Raw genomic sequence first — 13,539 nt, 5'->3', positions numbered from 1 at the left:
CGCACAGGGTGGTTTAGGACAGTTGTTGTTGTTGTTTTTTTTTTCTATAAAATGAAATATGAAACTACACTGTAGAAAAGTGGAAAAGAAGAAATGTGATTTCATTTCTGTCATATTTCATAACTCAGTCTCAGAAGCTTTGGCTGTTTCAGGAGTTCAGGGGACCCTCCTTGGTTAGAGGGGACTGCCTACCTGCTCTGGGTGTGAGCAGCTTTGACAGGAGGAGTTGGGTGTGTGCCTGACTATTTTTAAATGGCAGGAACACTCAGAGCAACAATCCATACTTCCAGCCCGATGGGTCACACACAGGGAGCCCCTAGTAAGCTCTGTTTATTTCTCTGAGAGTGGATGGCTGTGTGCACTGTGATTCCTGCCAGCTATTTCTGTGCTGAAGGAAGAGGTTCATTATTCTTGGCCAAGTGTTGAGGTAAAAAGCAAAACAAAGCAGCCCATGCTTAAGAGATCTTATCTCGGAGAGAAGAGACCTTTGATAGTTGGAGCAGATGAGATTCTCTGCTTGATGGTTTTCCCCTGGAACATTTTAGGATGGATGAGCAGAGCTCCGACCAGGGTAGCTGTGAACCCCAGGGTAAGGTTGCCCGGAGTCAGACCCTATTTTCTGGAAGTCTTTGGGGTATGAGTTGAGGAAACCATGAGAGGGTTTGAGCAGTCATGGGAGGGAGAATATTCAAGCCTAAGCTTAAAGCAGCAAAACTGACAACATCTCTTCAGATATGTCAAGATCCTCACTGCCAGGTCTTCATATCCCTGAGAATATGTGGACATAGGAAGGCATTATATGTAAGGAAGAAATTTTCAACAGAGATCTTGAAGTAGAGTCCTTTAAGGGATCTAAAAACATAGCTAGATTCTCTTCAGTGTAGGATGGATCTGATATCATCTTACCAAGAGAAGATAGAATAATCAATTTTTCACAAAGTCCTTGCAACATGTATCCTTTTATGATTTAATTTTTTTTAAAAAATTATCATTGGAATATGATGAAATTCTGCCTTCTTAGATAGGTGATTGAAAGTGAAATGGGCCCAGCTGGAGTGGCTCAGTAGTTAAGCATCAACCTATGAATCGGGAGGTCTCAGTTCGATTCTCGATCAGAGCACATGCCTGGGTTGTGGGCTCCATCCCCATTGTGGGGCATGCAGGAGGCAGCCAATCAGTGATTCTCTCTCATCATTGATGTTTCTATCTCTCTCTCCCTCTCCCTTCCTCTCTGAAATCAATAACAATATGTATATATTTTTTAATGTGACATGGACTTTCCTTCCACAAACTACCTATATATATAAAAGGCTAATATGCAAAGTGTCCCCTTGGGTGTTTGACGGGAGACTGGAAGTTCAATTGCTCACTGTGACCTACGCTGACCACCAGGAGGTGGCACAGAATGAAGGAAAGCCTGATCAGCCCTGATCGCCAGACAGGCCTAGGGACCCTACCCATGCACAAATTTTGTACACCAGGCCTCTAGTAGGTATATAAATGGATAACTGAGAGACTCTAATATGTTCTAATAATAAATTTTCAAATATTAAGGTTGGTCTTTTTAAATATATTTTTATTGATTGCAGAGAGGAAGAGAGAGGGAGAGAGATAGAAACATCAATGATGAGAGAGAATCATCAATTGGCTGCCTCCTGCACACCCCCTACTGGGGATAGAGACCACAACTTGGGCATGTGCCCTGACCAGGAATCGAACCATGACCTCCTGGTTCATAGGTCGATGTTCAACCACTGAGCCATGCCAGCCGGGCTCAAATATTAAGTATTAAATAAGGTATAATGCTTGTAAAATACTTAATGCAGTGTCTGACATGTAGTGATGCTCCAAAAAGAGGGGAAAAAACAATAGGAGTGTTTTTTATTCTGATTCTAGTTTCTAGAATTATTTTTAGCTATTTTACAGTTGGGGGTGGGCTTATTTATGGGTATTAACCTGGGAAAGAAAAAATGTCAAAACTGATTTAATTAAGTCTGTGTTTCAAGTGGAAGAGCTTGGTCATTTGCCTGTGTGTCAGCTGGCTCAGAGATGACATTTTTCTCAGCCTCCTGGGTCTGTTCCTCTTCTCACTGCAGGGAAACAGAAATTGTGGAGCTGAAGTCCCAGCTGGCCCGGATGAGGGAAGACTGGATTGAAGAAGAGTGCCACCGGGTGGAGGCCCAGTTGGCCCTCAAGGAGGCCAGGAAAGAGATCAAACAGCTCAAACAGGTCATCGAGACCATGAGGAGCAGCCTGGCCGATAAAGACAAAGGCATTCAGAAATACTTCGTGGACATCAACATTCAGAACAGGAAGCTGGAGTCCCTCCTGCAGAGCATGGAGCTGGCGCACAGTGGCTCCCTGAGGGATGAGCTGTGCCTGGACTTCTGCGATTCCCCGGAGAAAAGCTTCCCCCGAGACACCCCTGTTGGCCAGACGGCAGATGGGCTGTCCGTGGAAGAGCAGGTCACAGAGGAAGGGGCGGACAGTGAGCTGCTGGTGGGAGACAGCATGGTGGATGGCTCAGATTTGTTGGATGAGCTGGCGACGGCCACCGCCACCCAGGCTGGCGACCTGGAGCTGCTGCATTGCACCCCTGGGGCAAAGGTCCTGGCGATCATCCCCACGGAGGTGGGTCCGGAGGTGGGCCGCGTCGTGGTGGAGCGGGCTGTGCAGACCGACGTGGTGCCCTACAGCCCCGCGGTCTCGGAGCTCATTCAGTACGTGCTCCAGCTCCAGGACCCCTGTGCCTGGGGCTCAGCATCGCCTTCTGAGTCCGCAGCTGATTCCACAGAAAGCTTCCCGGAGTCCATCTCCGCGTTGATGGTTGATTTAACTCCAAAGAATCCAAACTCAGCCATCCTTTTGTCTCCCGTGGAGACCCCAGACGCCACGGTGGAGGCGCAAGCTTCTGCAGATCGCCTCATGAGAGAGCTGGATTTTGCAGGTTGCACAGAAGAAAGGCTGGACGGCATCATCCCGCGGGCCCCGGGGGCCGTGGGGAGGCAGTACTGGAGCCGCAGTTTCCTGGTGGATCTCCTGGCCGTGGCTGCCCCCGTGGTGCCCACCGTGCTGTGGGTGTTCAGTACTCAGAGGGGGGGCACGGATCCCGTGTACAACATCGGGGCCTTGCTCCGGGGCTGCTGCGTGGTTGCCCTGCACTCGCTCCGCCGCACCGCCTTCCACGTCCAGACCTAGAGAGCAGTGGTGGTTCCGTGTGCCAATGGGTCCCAGGAGGTGCGGTGCCAGGTGGAGAAGCAGCAGGTCGACCCAGGGCGGTCTCTGTTCTGTCGTGTTGCTCCTCGGTATTTGATTTGCACTATGTTTAGTGGGAGCCTGTTCCCTGTGGAGGCCCGGAGGTATCTTCAAAGGCATGGAGACCTGGTTCAAGTCAAAAGCCCCACCCGTGTGGTGTCGAAAGCATGCTCGTGACCCTGCGTGTCGTCAGCGGTGCCCGTTCTTACCCTGGTGGTTCAGGAAGAGAAAATGCAAAGTTTGCACTTTCCAGACAGCTTCTGTCCTGCCGGCATGCGATCTCCTTGCTTTGCTTCGTGCTGTTTTCCAATGTGTGATTGTTCCAGCATTCCTGATGGTCTTGTGCATAGCAGGGGACTGTAACCAAAAATGAACATGTATTTGCGCCCTTGGTTTGAAGAAGTCTTGACTAATCCTTTAGTGTCTTCATTGGGGTTGATAAGGTTTGAGTGTTTGCCGTTTTCTACTAAATGTAGCTCCAAAGTCTAAAAATGGCTTGTTTGTTCTTAAATCTGTTAATTGATGAAACTGTCTGTAAGTTTACAGTGTATTAACTTATTTTTTGCTTCTTATATATAGTGTTTTATTGGAAATGGTTTGTAACCAGACACTTCGGCATGATGAAAATAAAGATTAGTGTTTCCAGTTAAATAAATGTTTTATCCTCCATAAAATGATGATCTCTGCAGTTTTATTTTAATAGATAAAGATTAAATGAGTAGCAGATCCTTCCACAGTTATCAATAGTGGTCTGTAAAAATAGGATTAATTTAAGAAATTAGAAAGAGGAAACATAATTATAAAAGGTGAGGATTTCCTATCCTTTTTTAAAAAAAACAACATTGTTTCTGAGTAAAAGTAGCTTTGGTGGTTGGTTTGTTTTTAAATTCCCCATACACTTGTTTTTCCACATATTTATTCAGAAAGGATATGTTGACTATTTTCAGGAAAGTTGTGTTGATTTTTTCCCAGGCATGTTAAGGGTGCAGAGAGGGAGAATATGCTAGGACCATACACCCTCCTCCCCTTGGAATAATAGGGTGAGGGTAGGTGGCTGGGGAAGGATGAGATAGTATTTGATCTGTATTCATTTCTTCACATCAATCTTGGGAAGTGGGTATTACTCGATTTTACAGAGGAGGGAGCTGAGCCTCAAAGACGTGCTCAGAATGTCGTAATTCATCTTTGAAGCCAAGATTTCAAGGGTCAGCAAAGCAAATACCTTTCCACTTTACCACACAAAGGGAAGCGACCTGGAGAATATCCTAACTTTCATTCAGAAACTCTTCTTCCATGTAGAAATTTTTACCTTTAATGCTATATTTTTTATCTACTATGCCTTGGTTATTGCCCATCCCCCAATAAAATATTAACTCTCTGAGGGCAGGAATCTGTGTTCTGTTTTGTTCATAAATTATGTCAAACAGTATATGGCACATAGTAGGTGTTAGGTCCACGCCGACAGGAGCCAGGTCAAGAGACATGAGTGTTTAAGAAATTTTATTACATTCTTGTCTCAGCCCTTCTGTTCACAGATGTAACAATAAATTTATAAATTTTGCTTTTTAACTTCATTCAGCCTGGTTCCTCTCAGCATCGACTTAACAGTAGGGATTCTAGCAATAGCTGTTAAATGAAATAATTTATCCAACAAATTCTTATTGGGTGCTCACATGCTAGGCACTTTACTGGCTTGGTCTTCAGTGGTGGAGGATACTGTTTCTTCCCTGAGAGGTCTTAGATTCTGCCTGTGAAAGACATAAAATATGTCAGCAAGATCATTTTAAATAGCGGTAAGTGCTTCCAAGGAAATAAACAAGGTGAAGGAAAGGAAACATTAGCGCTGATGGGTGAAAAAGAGCCTGTCACATAAAAATATGGCAAATAAAATGTTGCAAAAAGAACAAATGCAAAGGCCAAGAGTAGAAAAGGGCTCAACATTTTATAGGGGCTTCAAAGAGCCCAGTGGCTAGAGCAGAGGGAAGGAGAAGAGGAGGTTTGGAGAAGTGCACAAGAAGCTAGTTCATATGGTGCCTTGCAAATCATGGTAGGGTTGGGTTGAATTTATTCCCAGTGCAATGAGAAATATTAATGGACTTTAAAGAGAACAATAATATAATCTGGTTTCTTTCTCCCCTTCTCCCCCCCCCCCCCCCCGCTGGCTCCTCTCCCCTTTTTTCTCTATACCCCTCTTCTCTCTGGCTGCACTGTAAGCAGGCAGGAGCAGCAGAAGCAGGGAGACCATTTAGAGATCTATTGTAAATAGTCCAGGTGAGTAATTATGACAATTTGGAGGTGGATATAGAGATTATGTTGAATAACTGAAGATACAGCTTTGAAGATAGAACTGTTGTGATTTGCTGATAGATTAGATGTAGGGAGGGGGTGAGGTAGGGTTTAGGGGGTGAGGTAGGGTTTAAGGAAGAGAGAAATTAAGGATGGATGATTCTCAGGTTTTTAATTTGAGCACCTGTGTTAATGGTGGTGCCATTTACTGAAAGTATAAAGAGGTCGAGAAAAACAAGTTTGGGAAAATAAATTTGAGATGTCTATTAAACACCTGTGTGGAAATGTCAAGTGAGTAATTGCATATTTATATGAATGTGAAAATCATGGGAGTTGTCAGGGCTAGAGCTATAAAATTGGGGTTCTTCGGCCTTTATTTACTATTTAAAACCATGGGATGGATGAAATCATCCAGGGAGAGTATAAAGAAGAAGGCCAAAGACTGAGTCTGGGGCACTTCCACATTGAGATAGAGGATGAAGACCCAACAAAACAGCCTGATAAAAGGCAGCAATTGTTTGCCTCAACAATAGGGAAACTAGTGCATGTATTATTATGAAAACCAGAAGGGAGAGTGATTCAAGAGTGGACCAGTCAACTGTGTTGAAATCCTACCTGAGTAACGTGAGAACATATACATGTCCACTGGCTTTGACCACGAAGTCTTAGTGACTGTCAAGATCATTTCTTTGGATAAATGGGCATGGAAGCCAGATTGAAGTGGGCTGGAGAGTGACTAGAAGAGAGAAAGTAGAAATTGATGCATGCAGCTAATTTTTTTTTTTAGGCTAAGTTTTTACTGAAAGGGTATAAATAAGTAGGTGATGGTTACAAGGGCACATGGATACAGGGGTTTGTTTTAGTTTTCAATATTGGAAGGAGCTAGAGCACATTTATACACTTTGTGACTGAGCCAAAGAAGAGAAAGAAATTGATGACCTAGGAGAGAGGATCAGCTGAAGGGGGGGAGCCCTTGAGAACATGAGAAGGAATAGGATGGAGGGCACAAGGACGTGCATGTGGGTGATGGTTTGTCTCGGAAAGGCCATTGCTCCCATTGGAACACACATGGGCACTCAGCACACAGCCGTACAGAGACTTGGCTGAAATGGAATGGAAACTATTTTGGGAGGTGAATAACCGGAACTGTCCCAAAATAATGAGCCGTGCTGACTCAGGTCCCTTCCTGTAGTCCAGCCCAAACCAATACCTAGATGCTGTTATCTTCCTTACAGTCCCTCCTTGTGTTTATTTTTAGTCATTGCTAAATCCACCCATTTTTACTTTAAGAAAAATTATAAGGGTGATTTTAGTGTCCACTTGTTGCTACAGAAATGATTATAACCACACAAATACAGCACTGTTCTTTATCAAATCAAGATGGATGGAAAGACGGGCTCTGGTAAAGAATTCTCCATGAACCACAAATATTTATGTTGATTATCAAATTGGAGGCAGCAGATCATGAAGAGCAAATTGTTTTGTTGTCTTAATGACCTGCATCCTTCTGTAAACCAAATGGTTCAAAGTTAACTACATATTCTATCCACACCGAGACAAATTGTGCAGATAAAATCCGAGGTCCTGGAGCAGCTACTGTGCTTTCCTTCCCCACCCCCACCCCAGCAGTTACTCTGTTTTTCTGTTTCTCCCCTGCCACCTCCACCCTTCTCCAAGGTTTCAGTATGTATAGTCTGTGGAAAATTACTGCTTTCATTCAGAACGTTCTTTCACAAGTGAGTCCCCTGGAGTAAATACAAGATGCAGCACAGCTTGCCTTTCCACAGCCCTAGGCGTTGGCTGCGTTTGTGGACAGGATGATCTGATCCCATAGAAAGAAGTGCCTCTGAGTTGCTTCCCGTAATTCGGATGCCTGTGATGCACAAACAGGCAGGAAAACGGAAAAAAAGAACAAATCCTCTCTACTGAACACATTGCTGTCCCATCAAAGCAAATGTTAAACATTCCCGACAGTTATGTGTGCAAACATTCCAATTTATAAGAAAAGATTTTTCCCCAAAGGGATATGTTGACCTTTCCAAGTTGAGCTGTTCAGAAAGGGAGGGGAAATGCAATGTACTCAGATGCCAAGCGTTTCTGACATTTGGGCAGGAGAAAAAGGAAGTCTGTGATTTGCATTTATCACAGGCCCTAAGTACTGGTTGGGTCTGATGTGTTTTTCTTTTGAGGATTTTTTCATTTTAAAAGTCTTGGGGTAGTTTCTGACTTCTATTTTGGCTCCGTGAGCACTTTTACAAAATTCACTTACTTCCAGTCTTACCAGGCAACATGTATACAAGGAAGCAGTAACCTAGGCAATTAAACATAGCAGTATATAGCAACGAAGGCTTGAAAGAACGTCAACAAATTCCCAGTTGTTGCAAAGAAAAACAATTAGAAAGTCCAAATAGAATTAAAAAAAATTATGTCAAGTCATTATGTTTAAACCCCTGGAAGAGATGCTGGGCTGTGACTACTGATTCCCACCTCACCCCCACTCACAATGATCGTGATAACTAATGGTTATAACAATGATTCTACTGAATTTCAAATTCAGAAGAGGTCTAACTGCTACTCAGAAGAGTTTGTGTTAAAAGATTGGAATATTTCAGTAGTTTTTAAATTTTGTAAAAATTCTATCTCTTTAAAAAATGTACTCAACATTAAACAAATCTCCAATACATAAAACACATAAAAGTGAAGTTTTATGGCCTGGAGCCCTGCCCGTACTTCCTTCTCATCCTCTATGGTGGTTTCAGTGTCACCTCTGAGAACAGCTTGAAAACCAGTTCTTTGAAAACTGCCAGTTCAGCCCAGCCGGGTGGCTCAGTTGGCTGGAGCATCATCCTATACACTAAAAGGTTGCAGGTTTGATTCCCAGTCAGGGCATATACCTAGGTTGCAGGTTCAATCCCCTGTAGGGACAATCAATGTTTCTCTCTCCCTTCCTCTCTCTCTAAAAAAAATAAAAAAAAATATTTGTATTGAATTCAGAGAGAAAGGGAGAGGGAAAAAGAGAATAGAAACATCAATGATGAGAGAATCATTCATTGGCTGCTTCCTGCATGCCCCCTACTGGGGATCGAGCATGCAACCAGGGCATGTGCCCTTGACCAAAATCCAACTTGGGACTCTTCAGTCCACAGGCCGATGATCTATCCATTGAGTCAAACCGGCTAGAACTGAAAATAGATTTTTTTAAAACATATCCTTGGGTGAGGATTTTTAAAAAACAACTGCCATTTCATGTAAGATCCCCTGGGTTGTAACCCTTGGTTCATTGAAATAGACCAGCAATTTCAACCAGTGTGCCTCAGGAATTTTTAAAACATGCAATACTGGACTATTTAGTCAGGGGCACTGACCTCTTTTTCCTTAGATTGTCAAATAAAACAATGATAACAGCCAACACAACAATAGCTGTCCAGTGTGAATGCATGAAAATTACACCTTTTTTTTTTGTCAGATTAGCAAAAAATACATTTTTTGGTGTGCTGCAGAATTTTAGTAATTAGTTTATGTGTGCCATGAGGTGAAAAAGATTGAAAATCGCTGGAATAAACAGTACTCTGGGTAATGCCAAAGGACTCAACCCTCCACTGTCCTATGCAAATGAATGCTTAGTGGAGATGTTTTCTAACCTTTTCTCCCAGCACTTCGTTGGCCAGTGCTCTGTGGGCTTGACTGTGAGGAGGACCTATCACTCCAAGTAGAGGCCACATAACATCTGGGATTATGGTGAAGTAAAATGATGAGGCAAAACCCACACCCGGGCTCCCCTAGAGAATGCTGTGAAAGGCATCTCCCGGGAGACCCTGGAGTTCCTCCCCTTGATCTTATCAGACCCACCTTCAGGGATATTTTCACTCTGGCTCCCTGTATGTGTCATTTCTGATCAAAGCTATTTGAATAACTGACAAATTAAATGTTTGCCCAACTAGACTAGAGCTGTAATGGACTGGAACATGAAAACTATTAACAACTGCAATATTTCTCTAATTTGATGGTACAGTAAGGCCCTCCCTCCCTCCCTTGCAATCAAACAGCTCACAGTGTCTGAAATGGTTTGCCAGCGTCGCTTTCTGGAGCAAACAATAGGTGCTGGCATTTTAAATTGACCTTTAATTCTTCTGAACCAGCACATTATTTTTAGCTTGTTTGTTGTAGAAAGAAAATGAAAAAACGAAAGCAGTCTTAATAATGTTCCCATCTCCCACTGAAAGCAGTACATGGAAAAAGGTTTTAGAAGGATCACCATGTACAAGCTGATTCTGGAAGGGTTCCTTCTGACTAAGACAGACAGGCAATTGTGAGGTTCAGATGTACCACAGAGCTTCAAGAAGAAATAAAAAGCACTTGTGCACTTTAAACTTAAATGGGGCAAGAGAAATATATCTATATCCTTATGTATATCTTACTTTACTTACCACTACCATAAATACTGAGCTAATTTAAAAAAAAATTATTTCAGGCCCTGGCCAGGTCGCTCAGTTGGTTAGAACGTCATATAGATACACCAAGGTTTCTAGTTCCATCTCTGGTCAGGGAACATACAACATATAACCAGTGAATGCATAAATAAGTGGAACAACAAATCAATGTCTCTGTCTCTCTCTTCCCCTTCCTCTCTCTAAGAATCAATAAATAAAAATTTTTAAAAAATTTATTTCAGGGGCCAACATATCTAATGATGATGTCATTTTTCTCCATAATATAGGTATACACTTATTTTATTCAGCAATAGTCAACAGGTTTGGAAACTGCAATGCTATAAAAATTAAGGATTCAAATTAAGGTTTGAATATTTTAACAAATGAAACCAATATAGGAAGAAGTTAATATATTATAATGAGGCAAAACTGACCTGAGAATAAGAAACCATAACAATTTCTCTCAGCAAACCATGGATTCAGAGGACATCCTTTGAAGTTTCTATGCATGAGGATGATATTTTTCTGTGCCAATCACTCTCTGAACCAGATCCTGAAGATACATGTTAAAAAGACGACTGGACAAGGTCAGGGACACAGTTTGTAGCATGAAGGTCCTGGGTACAGTACTGTTCTTCACATGCATGAAACCTGTGCCATTGGCCTCATTAGAATTATGACCCAATCAAGTGAGCTAATTGGCCCACCCAAATGTGTGAATATAAACCACATCTCATTTTGCTTTAATTATAATATCTGACCAAGCAACCTGGAAATACATAATTACATGGCATTGATATTTAAATATAGTTATTTACATGAAAATAGAAGCCAAGCTAATTTCTTTCATATTCATTAAATCTTAGAAAACACAAATGGGTATTATCTACTGTAATTTGTAACATCATCTTCACAGAGTTCTTTAAAATTAAAGAGGAAATTCTAAAGGCTCTTTGGCAGCTCAGTTTGAAGTGAAGAGTGCTAATTGACCACTACCACAACCTGCTCTCCAAGCTGGCTATTTTCCTTTCCATTCATGCAATGCTGCCCTTCTAAAGTTTGGTTTCCTTACATGTGAAATGGGGATGTCTACCTCACCAGAGTGCAAGGAATCATTGACATAAAGACTCTCAGACAGTGCTGAGCACATGATAAATGTTCTCTCTTATTAAACTTGCAGAACAACTTACGGTTAGGTAAAAATTAATATTGCAACTTCTCCTACTCTCTATATATAAATTAAGGGACTGCTATATCAGTGCACAGCCAGTATTTGGAAAAGTGTGTAGAGGATCTCATAAAGAAGTGTGGACAGGGCCTCATAACAACTACCATTTGTTGAGCACTTATATATGTGCCACTTACAGTCTCAGTTAATCCTTAAAACTATATCCATGGAATGATTTCCAAACTCAGGCAATTTAACAACGTACCTTCTTTGCAGCAGCTCTGAGAACTCTGAGAAGCTCTCAAATTGGTGTGATCAGATCAATGTATCGGCAAAGTACTTGCGTAAATAGCCATGGCTGACATGATCTCGGGTAGGCCACACACTTCGGTTTCTCTGTAAAAGCTCCTGTTGTGGATTAGCAGTGTCAGCAGCAGCCCTGCAAGGGTAGAAATCTGTTGTGAGGTTTTGTAAGAGGGGTTCCTAGAACAGTGTCTCTTCCCAGCCCTGAAGATTGAGACTTCTGGTGTAAAAGCATCTTACTACTCTCAAAACTTACTGTAGTTACTGAGCATGCCCAATGGCCATGACTAAGGAGCACTGAAGATAAAACATAGAAAGCAAATTTTAAAACAAACAGTTGAATATGAGTCATTAGCTGTTGCTGTAGCTTTGAACAGCCTTGGTTGTATTAAAGTGAATTACACACAAAGAGCTAGCTCTTTCATACTAGGAGAGAACAACTCAAATTTTAAAAATCTATGTAAATGGTAAGAACAAGTCATTAGCTACTAAAATAAGCTCTGCCTAGACCCATCATCTTCTGCAGCCCGCCCATCTGCCTGAGTGGGGAGAAACTCCTTCCCCTGAACAAACCATAGGTCCTAGAGCTCCCTACCCCCACCCCCAATTTGGCTTCAGCCAGAACCACTCACCTTGGTAACTGTTGCCTTTGCTTAGACATCTTATGAAAGATTTTCTTTGAACAAGGTGCTAAAGAATGAAAATCATGGCAGTATGTTATCCCCAAGGACTAAACAAAATGTGTTGGCTATATCTGGTTCAGACCAACCCTTCAGTAAATAACATTGGTGTTGGTTAGATTTACACTACAGTGGTAGTTCAGAGTGGTGTTTGGAAACTCCATCCAGACGCCTGTTTCTATATAGCTACCACCTTCTTCCCAAGCACCAAAATCATCCAGGAGCAGTCACTGATCTGGCCAGAGGTGAGTACATGCCAAAACTGAGCAATTCAGATGTTGAATCTTAATTGTCAGTTCTAAAAGGTCCACAAAAAAAATAAATAAATAAAAATAAAAAAATAAAATAAAAGGTCCACAGACTGACGAATCTGAGGGAAGGCAGGGGTTAGGGGTGGAGAGAGATTAACCAAAGAATTTATATGCATATATGTATAACCCATGGAAATAGACAATAGTGTGGTGAAGGCCTGAGGGGGGTGGGTGCAGGGTGGAGGGGTCAAAGGGGAAAGGAGAGGGGACAGCTGTAATACTTTCAACAATAAAGATAAATTTTAAAAAATAATAAAGAAATAAAATGTCCACTCAAACATGTTACTTAAAAAGAGCTAAGTCAACTAGTGGGTATCCCTAGCTAAAGCTTAATAATTGAAAATAGCTAGAAACCATGAATGAATATATAAAAAAACGTAAGTTTCACATGACTTTGATTACTTGTTACCTCAGTACATGAAATACTCAATTCAGACAATGGGTAGCACTTCACTTATCCTATCTATGCCTGTTAGTATTTCTTTTTTACTTCTAATAAGCTTCTAAAACTGGTATTTCTTATGAAAATTAACAAAAACAGAAACCATAAACTTAGAAGCTAAAGAGCCAGTTTGCTACCATGGAATGTTTATCATATGTTTTTAGATCCATGACTTCTTTTGGGACAATATAACCAGTTTGATACAGGAATTTAATTTACATACCAACAGAAGTGAAAAAATATGTCCAGAACTGTTATTCTTTCCACGAGAAAAATCTCTTCCTAATTATACAAACTATAATTCCTAAACAGTCTTTATTTCTAAATAAACAAGAACCAAAATCTCACACACACGAAAATCATGACTAAAGCAGACTTTGATACTTGTCAAGTATTAGGGAAAAGCAGTAAATTTATTGTATTATGGGAAGGTTTATCCTTTATGAACCCCAAATTTAGAAAATCACATTGAATTCCCATAACCAAAAATAAATACAAATAATGGAAATGTACATTTATATGTTATTAAAATTTTGAATCTAATTCTATTTAGTTGGAAGTTTATTGGCAAAAACTCTCTAATAAACATATCTGAAAATGTGCTTTGGGGCTATAAAAAGCAGCTTTTTGCCAAAGTTAAATTTCAGCTGATTCCAGTCACATT

The 13,539-nt window shown here is 41.5% G+C and overlaps 1 protein-coding gene across 8 annotated transcripts in view; it reads left to right on the top strand.

Moving 5' to 3' along the window:
• SYBU (syntabulin) overlaps positions 1-3,933 on the top strand; it is a 99,240-nt gene extending 95,307 nt beyond the window's left edge. For 7 of the 8 annotated variants that reach the window (XM_023750921.1, XM_023750919.1, XM_014452659.2 and 4 more), the window contains one exon: positions 2,097-3,923. In XM_023750921.1, the coding sequence (XP_023606689.1) occupies positions 2,097-3,198 (1,102 nt within the window). In that variant the 3' untranslated portion in view covers positions 3,199-3,923. Of the gene's footprint in view, positions 1-2,096 lie in introns of all 8 variants that reach the window. The other variant, XM_023750914.1, reaches the window with a different exon arrangement.
• The last annotated feature ends 9,606 nt before the right edge of the window (positions 3,934-13,539 follow it).

This window comes from Myotis lucifugus, unplaced genomic scaffold, assembly GCF_000147115.1.
Source record: "Myotis lucifugus unplaced genomic scaffold, Myoluc2.0 scaffold_17, whole genome shotgun sequence".
In the NCBI taxonomy this organism is placed as follows: domain Eukaryota; kingdom Metazoa; phylum Chordata; class Mammalia; order Chiroptera; family Vespertilionidae; genus Myotis; species Myotis lucifugus.
The sequence above is the reverse complement of the archived record's forward strand: the minus strand, read 5'-3'. Positions and strand labels throughout refer to the sequence as shown.